Source organism: Cotesia typhae, unplaced genomic scaffold (genome assembly GCF_013202065.1).
Source record: "Cotesia typhae breed Kobodo isofemale line unplaced genomic scaffold, CoteBio_Ctyphae scaffold_152, whole genome shotgun sequence".
In the NCBI taxonomy this organism is placed as follows: domain Eukaryota; kingdom Metazoa; phylum Arthropoda; class Insecta; order Hymenoptera; family Braconidae; genus Cotesia; species Cotesia typhae.
The window spans coordinates 7,187,944-7,204,587 of record NW_027423776.1 but is presented as its reverse complement, the minus strand read 5'-3'; the positions used below and the strand labels follow the sequence as shown (position 1 = coordinate 7,204,587).

At 30.2% G+C, this 16,644-nt stretch overlaps 1 protein-coding gene across 1 annotated transcript in view; it reads right to left on the bottom strand.

Moving 5' to 3' along the window:
- LOC141536184 (TWiK family of potassium channels protein 7) overlaps nucleotides 1–16,644 on the bottom strand; it is a 169,687-nt gene that overhangs the window by 45,732 nt on the left and 107,311 nt on the right. The window contains exons 4-5 of the mRNA XM_074256519.1: nucleotides 2,879–4,484; nucleotides 539–824 (exon numbers count right to left, since the gene is read on the bottom strand). Of these exons, the coding sequence (XP_074112620.1) occupies nucleotides 539–824; nucleotides 2,879–3,226 (634 nt within the window). The 5' untranslated portion in view covers nucleotides 3,227–4,484. The remainder of the gene's footprint in view (nucleotides 1–538; nucleotides 825–2,878; nucleotides 4,485–16,644) is intronic.

The following is a 16,644-nucleotide window of genomic DNA, read 5'->3' as shown; positions in this document are numbered from 1 at the left end:
CTCGGTCGAAAAATTAAATTCTTGGATGAAAATTTTTTGAATTCCATCCAAGAATTATTTGTAATTTATTCATTCAAGTGTAACGATTTCTTTAATCAAGAGATGTAAATATTCTGGAACAAGACTGAAATTTTGTGGTTAAATATTTACTTGAACCGTTATTTTTTTTTCTGTGTACTAATTACAGACGATTGAAGTTCTTTAGTTTATTTCTCGTTAGTTATGTTGAAATTCAAAGTTTAAGTGCTCTGTAGACAGGCTTTTATGATTTGAAATCATAATAATGATAAATTAAAAATAAGGGAAGATACGAACAAAATAAAATAAAAAAAAAAAAAAAAAAAATAAGAAACAGTTCAACAAAGCATCATTAAAATAGCAATTATTTTCCGTTCCGTTTGAGTAACTGTGTTTGAATAAAAGTTCATCCATAAGCTCAAAATACATAGACTAATAGTTTTTAACGATTAACTTTTCAAAATTTAATAATGTTAAATTGTAAGAAAAGTTGTTAAAAATTTGAAAGTTAAAAACTTACCGATTGTAGTAAGCACAGTTAATGAGTACAAGAATGCTTTGGCGAAATTCCACTCATAGTCGAGTACTTTTCGCTCGATTGGTCCGTCGTTGTTTACCGTCGCTCCAGTGAAGGTTCCCGCGTGATTAGCCAACATTTCATCGTGTATTTTCTTAACGAGTTTTTCTTGAAAATGTATTATCTCTTGTTCGGCCAAACGTGTCCAATTCTCTTGGTACAGAATATTTAAACGTACTGTTATTTGCCAAATGTTCTCCACTGTTTGATTACGTGTATCCCGAAAGACCTGCAGACAATAATTGTTACAGTTGTTACTTTGTCCTTGTTAAAAATTAGAATTATAGTTTTTATTTTTAATGAAGTTTAGTATTTATTAAAGTAAAGACATCATAACTAAAAAAAATAGGGAAGTGTACTAATATCCAGGATGTAGTGTAATTGATAAGTGAAAATAATTGCTCGAATTGCGCCGGACCAATTCGTTGTAAAGCTTCTTCTCGTGGAAACTTTGAAATTGGTAGAGAGACGACGACAGGCGGGAGGGTTATCGCAATTTGCGATAAGAACTAACGTAGCAAACGGCTCGAAAACTAATAAATTACGATTTAGGTTCCTCTTTTTTTGTTATTATTCTTCCTTTGTTTCAAACTATTTGTTTATTTTCCAACGTCTTAGAGATAAATAAAAAAACTTTAATAAATCAAAAAGCTGCGGGTAAAAGTTAATCTAATTAATTAGCAACATTTTTCATTTTTACATCAGAGATTGTAAACTTTTTATCTTTTATTATTTTATGATTTTTATTTGCACCGCAGGTATGAATAATTAATGATTGTAATTAATGAAATTTAGAACTTTTAAAACTTAAATTTTGTTGAAAAATCGGTTCGATTAGAAATAAAAAAAAATAGATGCTATTTGTTTTATTTTTTTATAAATTTTTTGTCAGCGAAATGAAATTTTATTACCTTAAAAATTTTGGCAACATCACTTCGCTGACAAAAAAAAAAGAAAATTTTTCATTTCTTTACTTTCCATTCACTCCAAATTTCTTACGATGTCATGTTTGTTAATTAAAAAAAATTAGTAACTATAGTTTATAGTAATTTGATCCTTACTACAGGGCAGTTAAGTTAATTAGATACCTAAAGTACTAATAGAAAAAATGAGTATATATTGTGGTGTGAAAATATTGAAATAGTTAGTGGTCGTAACGATAGCAGGCTTGCAGAATGAGGATGAGGATGAGGATGAGCGGTAGTAGTGTTAGAGAGGAAGGCGAAAGGACGAAATATTCTAATAGTCATCGTGCCTCAATGAGATTTTGTGGCGCTACATCGTAACCTGGTGTTTTAATAGCATCAATTTATTTATCCGCAAAATAATTGCCAGTTAGACCGTAATATCTATCATAAATTAATCGATATACGTTATAGCTACCGACTGCTACATAATTAAATACTATTAGAAAGTAAAAATATGCATGGGGATTATGTTATCCGCATGCTATTTCAACATTTTTTTTGCGGCCTGGTATCGAGTTATAAAAATAAAAAAAGAATAATAAAAGCTATCGTGAAATTCAAAAACTCTTTTGAACTTTATTTTCCTTTTTTTTTTTTTTTTTGTTATTTTAGAGAAGATAATTGAAGTATACTGCTGCTTTAATACGCAGAATAATTTTGTTTGATTTATTAAAAAGTAGACATTTTAAAATACCACTGTACATTCACGGAAAATGTTACAATATTTTTTATGTGAAAAAAATCATGGTTGTAATCAACAAGTTTCTTGATCATTTTCAAAAATTTTTTAATTCTTTTTAAAAGTAATAAAAATAAAGAAATGTGTAGTTTGGTCAAAACTTGGTTGAAAAAAATTTTATTTAAAAAAAAAATTTCAAAAATTTTAAAGAGGCTATTTTTATTTAAAATGAATCGACAATAATCCTAAATTCAATCTTATTTTTCAAGCAAATCATTTTTAAATCAGTCATCCTTTGTAGTCCTCAAAACATACAACCCACAAAGTTTCCCTTGTCTAAAAAGTCTCAAACTTTTTCTACGAAGATATAACCAACATAAACGAAAACATGGGCAAGCATATAAAGAATTGTTCACATACATTTTCGTTAAAAGAAAATACAATTTAGATTTATGGGACATATAAATTTTTAATATCTTTGCTCATACGTTTTTATATGTATTTGTATATATAGTGCACAAAAAAAATTTTTTTTATCCTCTGAATTTCAAAATAATTATTTGCATAAACGTTTTCATATATATTTTTTCTATGAAAGGGAAAAATAAAAAAAATTTTAATCTATCATCTACTAACCTCATTTAACCAAACAGTGGAGTTCCACCGCTGAGGCTGATTGCTACTAGCAATGGTAGCTAGCGTCCTCTGTTGTAGGCCGCCGTCAGTGCCGCCTTCAATGGCGAGGAAAATGAAGCTTCCTAGAACCGTGTAGCCAACGAGAATCGCACAAATTCCGACATTTATGATGAACCCCTTAAGAAAGGAGTGATGACTGGCCTTATCGGGCACTCCGCCGAAGCAAAGACACCTGATTTGATCAGGACGGGGTTTTGAGGAGTCTATGTTCTGCTTTAAGGAGGACGTATTGCCGTTGTTAGTGGCTTTTAAGCCCTCGTAAGCTCTGTAGTGTCGATCCTTCTCCATTCTTCTCCTTAGGGCTTCCTCCGTCTAGTGTTTGTCGCCCAACATCAACGAACATTCGACCCGTCCATTTGTTCTACCTCCACAGGACACTTCCATATTTACACTTTCCATTGGCCGAGTCACTCTCTCTTACACACTTCAATTCACATTGTCCTCAATTTAATCTTGTTTAATCTAATCTATTTTATTCTATTAGATTGTCCGATTGTTTTTCTGTTCGATAAAGCAACCTTATAGGTTATTTTTATCTCGATATATCTTTCCACGACAAAGTGAGGCAAAATTTGAGGTTTGGGATAAATTTTGATGTTTGTGTTACAATTAAATGATTATAACCTAACTATAAATGTGATAGTGCAGAGTTTGTGTGTAGTACGACTTGTAAATCGCGATTAAACGTAAATCGTGATACTTTGTCACCGGACGGACACCCTCAACGGACGCCCGGTCGTCCCGATCCACCGTGAATAATTCATTCCGCTTTAACGCGTGCGAATCGTTTATACTGTTGGACGTAGACTGATGACGTTTTGCGGTTTGTAACCAACGATAATGCTCTGTATTAAATTATTATTGTTGTTTCTTTTTAAAATAAAATAAAATAAATTTAAATTTAATTATCACTATTTTATTTATAATTCTCCGTCCGCATTATCATTATTCTTCATGAAATTTTGTCTTAATTACTCGGACGCAGACAAACGTATAGAAGAAGAAGAAGAAAAACAATTGGACAATTCTTTATTGTTCGAAGCACTAAAGGCTTCCAGTTACACCGATGCCGTAATGAATATTTCGTATCCTGGTTAGCCTTGTGTTGAAAAACCGAGGCGAGCTTCTGTGCCGGCTGGTGTGGAAGTTAGAGAAGTCGGCAAGAAGGTGCTCGCCACGGAGTCATTGAGGCCATAGCTGAAGCTACTGGGGAGGTGGAGGTTCATTCTGTTCACTCGGGAGAAACTTAAGCAAATTCAACGTAGCTCGGTAGACAATTGTGTGTGGTGAGACATTTTTTTTTCCTTGGTTGTTTGCTGATCTTTGTTTGTTGGTTTTTTAAGTTTGTTCTGTGCAAGGAGAATTGAGACGAGACAGAACAATGAAATTCAATTCATTAATTATTTTATTATGTTTTTTCAGTAATGTTTGTCTTTTACTGGTATTATTTTAATTGAGTTATTTGTTTATATGACTTTTTGCTGGCGAGATTTCTTTAGTTTTGCCGAGAAGTTTTGATGGAATTTTATGACGTTGAAGGTGATAGCTGAAAATAGATAAAATAAAAATTTAATTAGTTGAAATAATGAGAATTGTTCTTTTTAGCAAGAAAAAAGCTATATAATTTTTTATTACATAGTTTTAAAAAAAAATGGATATTTAAAAAAAGTCGAGAAATTTATAGACCGACTTAAAAATAATTTAGAAACTGCTTATAGCTCAATTGACTAAAATGAGGACAATTTCAACGAATGTATAGTGCACTTTTATCATTATAATTATAAAATCGACTATAAAAACCTTATTCAAATTGTTGGCAAGGATCTAATCAAACTAAACTCAATAATTTCAACGATTATGCGAAAAGTTATCACCAAGTATAAAGTATAGACCATTATCGGAAGTAATTTTCGGCTGACACAACTTTACTTTTACTACTTACGATTTCTCCTTACGTAAGTGCTCTTGTGTTCTATGTTTCGTACTATTAGAGTGAGAAAGAAACATACCGTGTAACCGAGGCTTTGAATTTAACGGTTCACTCAATACTAACTATTTTATTACTTGATATCAAGCCATCGTTGTCTCTTTTTCGTACGGTAGTCGGACTGTAAAACTTACAGTTGAAAACGACGTGATGCGAAAAGATAATTTTCGCCAACTAACAAACAAATGTAGATGAATATTGATCCAAAAAGTAGAATAATAAAAACAAAGTTGAGTACAAACTAAACTAGACGACACATTAGACGATATCAAATAAAATGTTTCAATCTAAAGATGTAAGTAGCAAAGTATAAGAAATTTAAGACATTTTAAATTTTATTTTTTCGGCGTTTTATTTAGAGTGTCGCCAAACAAAGACGTACAAGTATCTTAAAAATCTGAAACTAAATCGCTCCGGGGTTTTACCAGAGAATCTACGATGTGTATATAAATATATATGGATCTGGCGGAAGATAAAATCGCATTCAAACGATATTTAAATCGACATCTCAAAGGCATTGAAAACGATATCCATGAAGCATGATACACGTCAGACACGGAAATCCGGGCTCACTTTAGTACTTCTATAAAATATCTCCAGGCTGTTAAGATATTTTTCACGCCCTTTACATCCTTGTGATCGACTTCAAAATATTGTTTTTGTAAATAGAAAACTTTTTGATGGAATAAGAATTTTTTAACAACAACGGAAATTACTCTCTTGGTTTTTAGAGTCTTAGATGACCTTTGTATCTTTGCTAGATAATTGCTAATTTATTATCAGTCGATAAAATCGAATTTCTTCAACTAGGACAAATTCTTTGGCTAGAAATAATTCAGTTTTTATTTTAAAAATTATGAAGGAGTAGTTTCATTGGTCAAAATATTATCAGTCAAAAAAAATTTAATTTAATTCTCAAATTCATGTCATAAAACAAAATTACCGTTATCATGGTTTTATCATACAATTTTTTTATAAAAATAATCAGGCGTCAAATTTTATAAATTTTTTTTTTAGTAGAATACACATCTATATTTTTTTTTTAAAGAAGTTCAAGATTGTGACATGAATGTTGGGAAAAAAAATTTTCATATAAAATTAAAATGATTTTTTGATAAAGCCATTTTTGTTTTAAATTTCGTGATCTTTTTTCGATGTTATATAGATCATGAAATAAATATTTTTAGATTAAAAATATCTTACAATATTGTCAAATAAAAATCGAATATATATAGATCTGACGTTTTCATATAAATGTAGAATAAAAATATACACATGTACTCATTGTATGCCAGAATACGGAAGGGTAAAGTTGAAAAGCCTCGAGTCGCCGTCGTTTTGTAGGTTAAGAATGGTGCCGTAAAACGAGAAAAAAGCGGAAGGATAAAAAGCAATTTTTCCGGTCGACGATTTTGTAGCTCGCGAAACCAAGTTCAGGCTCAGCGACTATTCGCACGCTGGTCTATGTATATGTATATTTAGACGTACAAAAGAGGAGGAAGAAGCAGCACCATAGTCGTCGCAAAATGTTTATTCAATTTCGTTTACCGTTTCAAAAGATATTTACTCGTCTACCCTCTGGTAGTTCTAAGACCAAGAGTACGGCTGCGGTAACTCGAGGAAGACGACACATGATGACATCTCGTTCTTATTCTTGTTGGGCACAAACTTTGAATGAGAATAGAGTCGGAGGTATGACATGTAAACATGGACGACTACTCTCTGCACTAACTGAATAGTTTGCCGACAAAATTATCGAGGAAAATAATTTACTGATAAAGTATGATAAATAATTATTTTTGTGGCCTCTATTGATAAATTTTCGGTTGTAACATCTTAATATCTTGATGCTTGGCAACTAAGCTCTCTAGCTAATTGCAAATTAAATTCTACTATGATTAATCATCAAACCACCATCTAGAAATAGAATTAACATTAAAATTATAAAATTGTCTGATAGTGATTTTGTAAGAAATTATGCAATGATCATTTTATAGCTAAGAGATCATACGGTGATTAATCATTGATCATCACGCCATAAATTAATAATCATTTAGTAAATTAATGATCACTTAATGATCAATTAATAATCACTCAACCATCAATTAATGACCTACGAGTGATTAGTTAATGATCACTGAGTGATCAATAATAGATAATAGATCGCTCAGTAATTACGATTACGGCCAAAATTCCTGATATTTTATATAAACTTAAGATACAAATTAAAAGTTAAAAACTATTTTTAAAAAATTGCACTGTTAAATTTTTTTAATTTCATCTAGACGTAGAATTTTTTTATAGTGATTTATTTATCAAAAAAATAAAAAAAAAAAAATTCCATAAACGGTGGATTAAATTCGATGGAAAAACGAAAAAAAAAATACTACAGAATATAAATGGCGATACATTTTTCCCAGCTATTTGTGAACTTAATCTCTTTCTTGGGTTCTTTTTGTCTCCATTCGTCGTACTTTTATAGCCTGAAAATGTCGACAGTACAACGCCGGTAGTGAATCTAACCACCAAAGGTGTAACAACAAGGATAAGTAATTTCTTATATTATGTCTTTTTATTTATACCCAAAGATTACATCTAACGATTTTGTTATCCACTTACTGCGAATATCACTTTCTTATACTGACTCGAATTTTTTATTTTATCTTATTGCTACACGATGATTAAAAATAGTTGTAAAATTTATAAATTAAAATAAAACTTGTTTTTATTTTTATCAACGAATATTCAATGAAACAATTTAATAAAACAAAATAATACTATCCTATCGTTGTTGTACCATTGATTGAACTTAATTGAAGTGAGATTGATATTTTATTTAAACATTTAAATAGTATTAGCATACGACAATTAAAATTAAATATTCCGACGGGGAATACGTTCTCACACACAAATATTGTAACAATGGAAATTCGAACGCGGGAATAGCACCGTTTATGTAAACCAACATCACAAAACCGTCACACCTAAACTCTCATGTGGATTCTCTATTATTGCGCATGAGGTCTGGATTAGAAACATTTGCATAATCGCATCACGATCGGTACACTTTTACTGATTGGTAAATATTATTATTAATTAATAATCGTAGCAATAGTTATAATCAATAATCACCGTAACAATAATCGTTCTGATATTATAGTAATTTCAAAATTCGTATTGATAAGTTTTGAGCTTTTCAGGATTACATATTTGATATAAATTGTCTACCCATCAAAAAATTTCTACCTATGGTCTTATCAGGCTGGATTTAAGAGAGAAAACAAATAATTTATTAAAACTTTTCAATTATTTATTTTTTATACAAATAAATTCGTAAACCATCACCATATATAGACCAAAATTAGTCTCGAAGTTAATTAAACTAAAAAGCCGAATTTAGATAAACTCCTCAAGAGTCTAAAACAATTTTTTTTATTTTACAATCTAATTCCTTAAAATTAACTCTTTACTCGCGAGAAGATTTGGCGAACAAACGCCACCTGTTGGAAAATTCCAATACTATGTTTGGCTGAAAAATTATGTATGGGTATCCATGATCATATTAGGCAATATTTGGTGGTATCAAAAATTTTTTTTCATGGGTAAAGATTCGATGGAGAAAAAAATGCAAAAACTTTGAATTTAAGGATTTTTTTAACTTTGAAGATCTGGATCTGGATACATTTCCTTGAAAAATGATTTGTCAATTTTTGAAGGGCTTGAGGGTAGTCCTAAAGGGCAATCTCTCTAGGGATAGGTCTGCATTTTTCATATACATTCTCTTAAAAGTAGAAAATAAAAAAATAAACTCTAGAAAAAAATCTCAAGGGAAAATGATAATACAAAAATCTGAAATTTCACGGTTTTCAATCTTTAAAGAACTTGGGAGTCATCTTAAAGAGCAGAATCTCTTTTGGGATAGTCCTACAAAAATATATCCTTCAGTCTGATTCTTGAATTATGTAGAAGAAAAAATATTTACTATTTTTATATCTTAGAAAACTAGTAAAAAATAGCACTCTTGTATTCACCGCCAATTTCAGCCTTATCATTTTAAAAAGTCATTCAATTTCTGTTCCGCGAGATAATGAACAGCGAGATAGAAGAATTCTGAACTGAACTGGCGTAATAATAGGAATATTGTTCAATACTTTGACAATTGTACTCAATAAACAATAATAGATCAAAAGTTTTCTTTGTTAGATACTTTTATTCACCTTTTACCAGCGTTGTTGCACATTTCGCGACCTCGATAAGATTCCGTTTGAATAAATGTAATTTGAATATTATATCTTTTTGTGAGTATATAATTAAATCAAATAACCTTTTGAAGAGCACTTTGCGTTATGATTGTGTTTGTTGATCTAGTCAGGCGTGGTTAGCCACCATAAATCAGTAATTGAATCGAAAATCGATTTCAAAGTTGAAAGAAGTCACTCGAGTTATAAATTTCATTACATCAATTTCATTAAAATTTTTATTTTTTATATCTTTTATTCTGCTGTATGAAAATAAAATTGTTGAATACATTTTTTAAAAGAATTTTGGAAAATTCAAATATATTCGTAGGAAAATTTTATAAAATGTTAATAATTTTTAATCATTTTATTATTATTCCATTATTTTTATCATAATGTTACTACTTTCATAAATTTACATATAACATGAAAGCTTAATGAATGCATATTTAAAATTACCAAACTTTTGCACCATTCATAATGCGAAGCATCAGAGTGCTTTATGATCGAAAAATTTATTTTCTGTATTTTAACCAATTAATTTTATGAAGGCACATCATTTTTAATCATGAAAATAATTTATGTCCATATAATTTAAAAATTTCCTCAAATTACCAACCCTCAAATACAATTAAAACTATAACAATTAGAAAACAAACCAGAATAGCTATTTAAACCAAATTTTTAATATTTAATTATCAAGAATAATTAATGCTTGAGTTATATATATTTAACAGTGAAATGCAAATCGTCAAGCAATACGAAATGACAAATTAATGGTACAAGCAATTCATATGGACACTGATTAATTGCTATTTACTTGCAAATTTCTGACGCTGGGATTTACGCGACTGTACAATCCGACGAAGCTCCGACGCAACTCACGTATGTGTATAATATGTTGCATCTGTGTTTGCTATTCGTTAGGAAACTGCATTAGTGCAATTCCGCGTTAGGTATATTCACAAATTGCACATATAATATACATACATATATATATATATATATATATATATATATATATATATATATATATATATATATATATATATATATATATGTTCTCTATATCAATTTTGTCCAGGGTATTTCTCTAATTCAGTAAAACAGCTTAACTGAATAGAATATCCGCGTTATGTTATCAAATTACCTATGCCGTTATTTCACATCAATAGGAGCGTAGAGTACTTTAAGCAAACTCACTCGCTCAACTATTGTATATTATATGACTGCGTACACGTTTATATAAATCTTCATTTCTTTCCCTACCCCTGAAACTCACTTATGTATTAATTATAAATTGTAAGCAATTATACTGAACAGTAAAGTTGTAAATTCACGGCAGGATCAAAGGATACTTTTAGCGGAATAAGCCTTCAATTACCGGGCAGTCCGCAATTAAATATGTGGCCGTTTGCTTGAGGATCAAAGAGACATAGTAAATTGTAAAATGATCATTACATAGACGTTTATTTATTTTTATTAATTAACGTACGTGCAAAATCTCTTCCGGCGCTTAGATTACTATAAATTTGATTCCAACTAAACAGGTGGAATTCCCGAGCGTACAAGTACATTAGCACTTACCAGTATCCAATATCGTTAGACGTGTACAATAAACTTTTAAAATTTGAGTTCTTGTTTGGGTTTAAGTTTTAGTTTAACTTTGTGTGCATTTGGGACTGACGGTGAGCCGATATATCTTCAGTGAACTTGTGCTGGTTTATTGTTATTGGTAAATAAACGAAAGTTTAGAGAAGTTAAATGATAAATACAATTTTATGTTTATTTTCACGTATAATTGGAAGATTGAAAATCGAAAGAATTTATTGTCTTGCGTAGAAAAAAAAATTATATTTGAAGATTATTGAAATGGTTATGTAAAAGTTACATATTTATGTTATACTTGCAAAATAAAAACTGGTAAAATTATAGGAATGAATTTGTAAAAATAACCTACCCGGGAAACCATATTTTAAATAATTATTTTCAAATATTTCACAACAATTGACTTAGTTCATAATTAAATTACAAGTTAATATCAGATAAGCTCTTAAAAAGAGTAAAAAAAAACGATTTCTATTTTAGAACTTAATTTTTAATTTTAAAATTCTCCAGAACTTTATAATTTTGGATTTACTATTTTTGAACTCCGAAATTTATGATAACTAGATACAAAAAGATTCAATATGATAAATATAATAAGTAAAAGTTGAAAAAAAGAAATGCGGGCATTGTTTATTTAAGTATAAACTTTAACTGAGACTTTACAAAGACGATTCGTTAGCAGAGAATCAGCTTGAGAGCAACAATATAGGATTAACGGCAATCAAGAGAAAACCTCCAGGCGGATGGTTTAAATGAGTCGAGAGGTTAAACAAAAGAAAAGATGGCATTAAAGGTAGAAACAAAAAAGATAAAGAGCGAATTGAGGAAAGATGAAGATAAAACGAAAGCCCGTGAAATATTTTCTCGTAAAGCTCGAGTAATATGATTGGAAAGCGCCCTGGAAGTAGTAGACATTGGAATGAGAGACTAAAATAAGACTAAAAAAACCCGACAAGTAAAAAGAATACTTGGAAAGAGGAAAAATGGAATAGAAAAAATGAAATAAAAAATAAGAAAGCCAATCGTCGATAGCTTCAGTTAATTTTACTTGTACCGATTCTTTTTTAATTTTCTTTTTCATGAGAAAGGAAATATCCGCTGACGATAAATAATTAGTAATTAAAAATATACTACGATAAAAAAGTTAATTTTTTTTACGAACATTTTTTTTTTAAATTATATGATACGTAATATTTTTTCTAGGAATGGACACGTTAATTAACATGCTTTATTCAACAATCATTGGTCTGGTAGTTAATTAAACTGAATACTAATTACAGATAAGTTTCTTAGAGAAGTAAAAAAGTTTGTATTTTAGAAATTAAAATATTAGTTTCTTAGAGAAGTAAAAAAGTTTGTATTTTAGAAATTAAAATCTTAGACTTAACTCACTTACAGTAAGACGATTTGGCGATCATACGCCATCTATCAGAAAATTTAAATATGATTTAGGGCTAAAAAAAATATGTATGAACTTATATTAAGCCATATACTAATATGGCCTAAATAAACCAATTTTCATATTAAATTAACTTGAGTATAAAAAGTGGTGAAAAAAAAAAAAAAAAAAATTTTATTTAAAAAACTATTTTCATTGGAATATTTGTTTACTTATGCTGTTGATTTAGCTCGTGAGTTTATTTCAAACGAAAACTTAAAAAAAAAGCAAAAATGCGCTATTGTGTTTTTTCATGTGGAAAAAATTTTCCGAGTGTCTAGTCTATACCCAATGAGAAAATAAAAGGGCATAGAAAATCGACGAAGTATAGAGTAGCTTTTTTGGAAAACTGTCACGATTCTCACCAAGTGTGGAAACAATACACCCTCGATTTTGTGGATCTATTCAAGTGCCACAAGTACCGTTCATCTAACGACAATTCGCGGTTGAATGTAAATTTGAATCTACGTTAGCGACAATTGGAGGGCTCTAACACCTCCTGTGCCTCAAACCCTTCCGTGCAGTCACGTATATGCGGTATAGAAAATCATTCAATTCCATGAAAAATAACCAACTAAGTTTTTCCATGAAAAGAGAACGACCGGTGAAAGAAGAAACGAGAGAATGAAACATAACAAAGCTCGGAAAATCCAAAAGCGCTTCGAACGTTTATTGTGCAAAATTCTTTCCAGGAAATGATCAATCTAAATTATCTGCCAATTTATCGAGGCCTTGTCCAATAAATTCGATAATATTGATCATGTCAATATCGGTCAGCTTTTTGGAAAAATCTAACCGGCAATTAGATAATTGCGGTAAGTTGGTTAAGTTCAAAGGACATTAAGTTGGCTCGACTATTGTGGTCTAGCAGTCTCTGAAGCGAAGCTTTTGGTTGGAGACGCTGACTAATTGGCTCTGAGAAGCCAAAGTCAAAGTTAGTATGATGTTCATAATTACGATCGCGGGCCAGATATTTGATAACATACTTAATATAATGAGAATAACTAGACTAATGCTGAAATTGATTATTATTATTTTGATGAGAGAAATTGCGATTCCTGTATAAATCAAATTGGTACATACACAGTACTAAGTTGATAACTTAGTAAGCTTGATCGGTTTAGTCGAACATATCTTCTTGCTTATTACATTGGTCGTGGTAGATAGTATGAAATTAATCTTATAACTATCAATTGGTTCTTTGTTACATTAATATAAAATATTATATGTTCTTAATAATTGTTAGAAGTGAGTACTGTTCTTAATATATATTTTTTGTCAAGAAAAGTGACGACTGCTCTGAATTTTGCATCTAACTTTTCATACCAATGTTGATCAATCGGTTGCATGTTCAACAAAAACTGCAAAAAATATATGAATAAAATGTACGCGTGTAAAATATAATGTCACGTCATGTGATGATGAAGTGTATGCATGAATTCTCTTTCGTTAGCATATGCTCTAGTTACACTCGAGCGCATTTAAAAAATTGGCCATTCAGGTCGCAATAATAATCCAGGGTTGCTGATAATTGCTGATATCGACGAAGTTATAGAAGAAAAGAATGCTTGAGAATATTTTTGATTTTTATTTTCATTCGATTCCATTTTTATTTCATATTTTTCATGATATACATAAACGCGAATATTTTGTTCAGTCTTCTATTTTTATTTTCACAGCCACGATGCGGCTTTGTGATCACAGCCTCACTTTATCTTGGTTTTTATTTTTATTTTTATTTTAGTTATATCGTACTGTTTTAGTTATTGATCCTTGCAACGGTGCCATTGTCTCACTCCACATTTATACAACACTTTTATCTCAATTGTCTAATATACACTCACACACACGCACATACGCACAAGCTCATATTTCAAAACCGATGCCAAAAATATTGTTCTTATTCATTAAAAAAAATCTGAGTTGAAAAAAATGAATTCACATTAAAAAGTTCAATTCAAATTTAAAAAATAAAAAATTTAATAATTGATTAAACTATCTCTTACATTTTAATTATATTTATTTTTATTTTGTACTGAAACTTTTTTTAGTAAGTGTCTATTTAAAACACTGGTAATGAGTCGTGAATAAGTAACGCCGCCTGTTAATACCACGGAAGAGTGAACTCAATTTAACCCCGTAGTCGTCTTAAAAGTTCACTCATTATTTCGCTTTTTTACAGCCTATCTTGTTTGATCATAAATTATTTAAGACTGTTATTTATTTTTTTTTTTTTTTTGTAAACCGACGATGAGAATGAAAGTAAGACTTAAATGAGGGATAAAAAAACATTTAATTTACGAAATAATTTTTTAAAATTCCAAAAGAAGAAATTACAGATAAAAATATGTTATGGTGACAAAAAAATAAATTTATTGCCATAATAAAATTAGTTAAACAATAAAATTTGTTACACCAACAAACTAGTTTATATTACCGCAACAAAATATTTTTTGTTAAACCACCAAAAAATTATTTATCCCTTTAAAACAATTTTTTGCTTAAACAAGCCGATTTGTTATTCAGCTAAACAGTTTTGTGGAACTAACTGAAGGGTTCTGCTACAATATCAAAACAGTTTTGTTATTATAACACACACAAATTACTTATTACAACATAAGATTTATTATGCCTATGCTAAAATGATAATTTGTAACCAAAGCTTGTCTTATGTTGTCCTAAAAAAAATTTTTCAAGTGTTCCTAAAAAAATTTTAGTAGATTAACCAATCGTTAATCGCAACAACTTATGATATCCATCCAAACGCTTGAAACATTTGGAAATAATTAGAAATCCAATCGGTGGTGTTTGCTCGGCTGAGCATAACACACGAGTGTACAATGGAATTCGTTAATGTAAGTGGTCGTAGACATTGCAGAGTTCCAACGCAAAAGCATATAAGAGATAGACCAATATGTATGTACGTATATATGTATATACACATATAATTCGAGGGATACGAATGTATTTCATGGTCTGCATACCTTGTAACGAATGTTTGGCGCTTTGTGATTTATGCTTTGTTCTATGAAACTCCTACAGATAGGTACGAACCCACAGGCTAAAGGTACAAATATAGAATAGAGAGGCAAGATATAGATAGACATGACATAGACGAATAGAAAGAGATCATCAGTTAAAAGTGAGATGGAGCTCCTTCCTCTGAGCAAAGTCAGAGCTCCTGGAGCTTTCTGACTCAATGATACATATGTATAAGGTATAAGTATAAGTAAATAGATCTCGTTGGGGAAATTTGGACGTCAGCAAGGCCAGATAGATAAGAGGGAGTGGATTGCGGCGTTGCAGAAATCCACCCAAGACAATGCTACCTCGATTCGATTGGGCTCTGTGCCGAGAAGTTAGAATAGAGAGTACGTTTGTGCTGTCTAATTCTGCTACTGATGCTGATACTGTTCTGCATTGTATATAGAAGTAGGGACAGAGGGTAATCGAGAAGGTTAACCGTGTGTTATGTTACCCCAGAGCACATGAGTACATGCAGTTTCGTTTGATACCCGATAGCCAAACAACCTCATTCACATTTCGATACACCCGTTACCGTCAGGCTTCAGATTATACAGACATGCACTTTTTTAGACTACAGGTGTGGGAATTCAAGTTTTAATCGAAGTTTGTTTTTACCGATGATCGGATGAGGTAAAAATTTTCTTGTCTTGCTGCATATTTTTTTTTCGTGGACATGGCAAAATAATTTTTTTTAATATGATATGAGACAAGTCGTGATAATTGTTTTTTTAAAAAATGTTTTTTTTCATCACTTCTAATGTACACAGTAAAAAATTTTTATCATGGCCTCAAAAAATAAGAATTTTCTTTTAATTGTAATTATTATAAAGTTAGTAATAGAAAATAACATAATTAAAAGTATAACTTTGCCAACTTACAAGCAAGATTTTGAGATATCTTCAATTAAAACTTAAAGCTTGAATTTATTTTTCTCTAGTCATTTTGTAACGTCGAGATTACCGAGACTAGTAGACGATGAAATAAACTTATAGTAAAGTCTTGGTCCGTTCGATTACTTCTCTTCAAAAGTTTGTTTTTAAAGAAAAAAAAGTTAAGTCGTAAACTTGTCATGCGGTCAATTATAAATTTTTTTTCGTTATTAATCTACATACTGTTTTCGTCGTATTCTTTGTAAGATAAAAAAAGTTTAAACTAGTTTGTTTGAGCACAAGCATAATGGGCGCTGATGCCACAAAAAGAAAAAGTATTAAGCGAAGAAAAAGAAGGCAGTTTGATAAAAGTTCTGAGATTCTTAGAAGGTCAAAAAAATTAAAAAGAAGATACAAAAATAAAAAATATAAATAAAGACCTCAATGATATTCTTCGTAACAATAGCGTCACTGTATCTCTGATGCAAAGACGTCATTTAAATATTTTAATAAAACTTAAGGTCGCTTTCAAAAGCTTT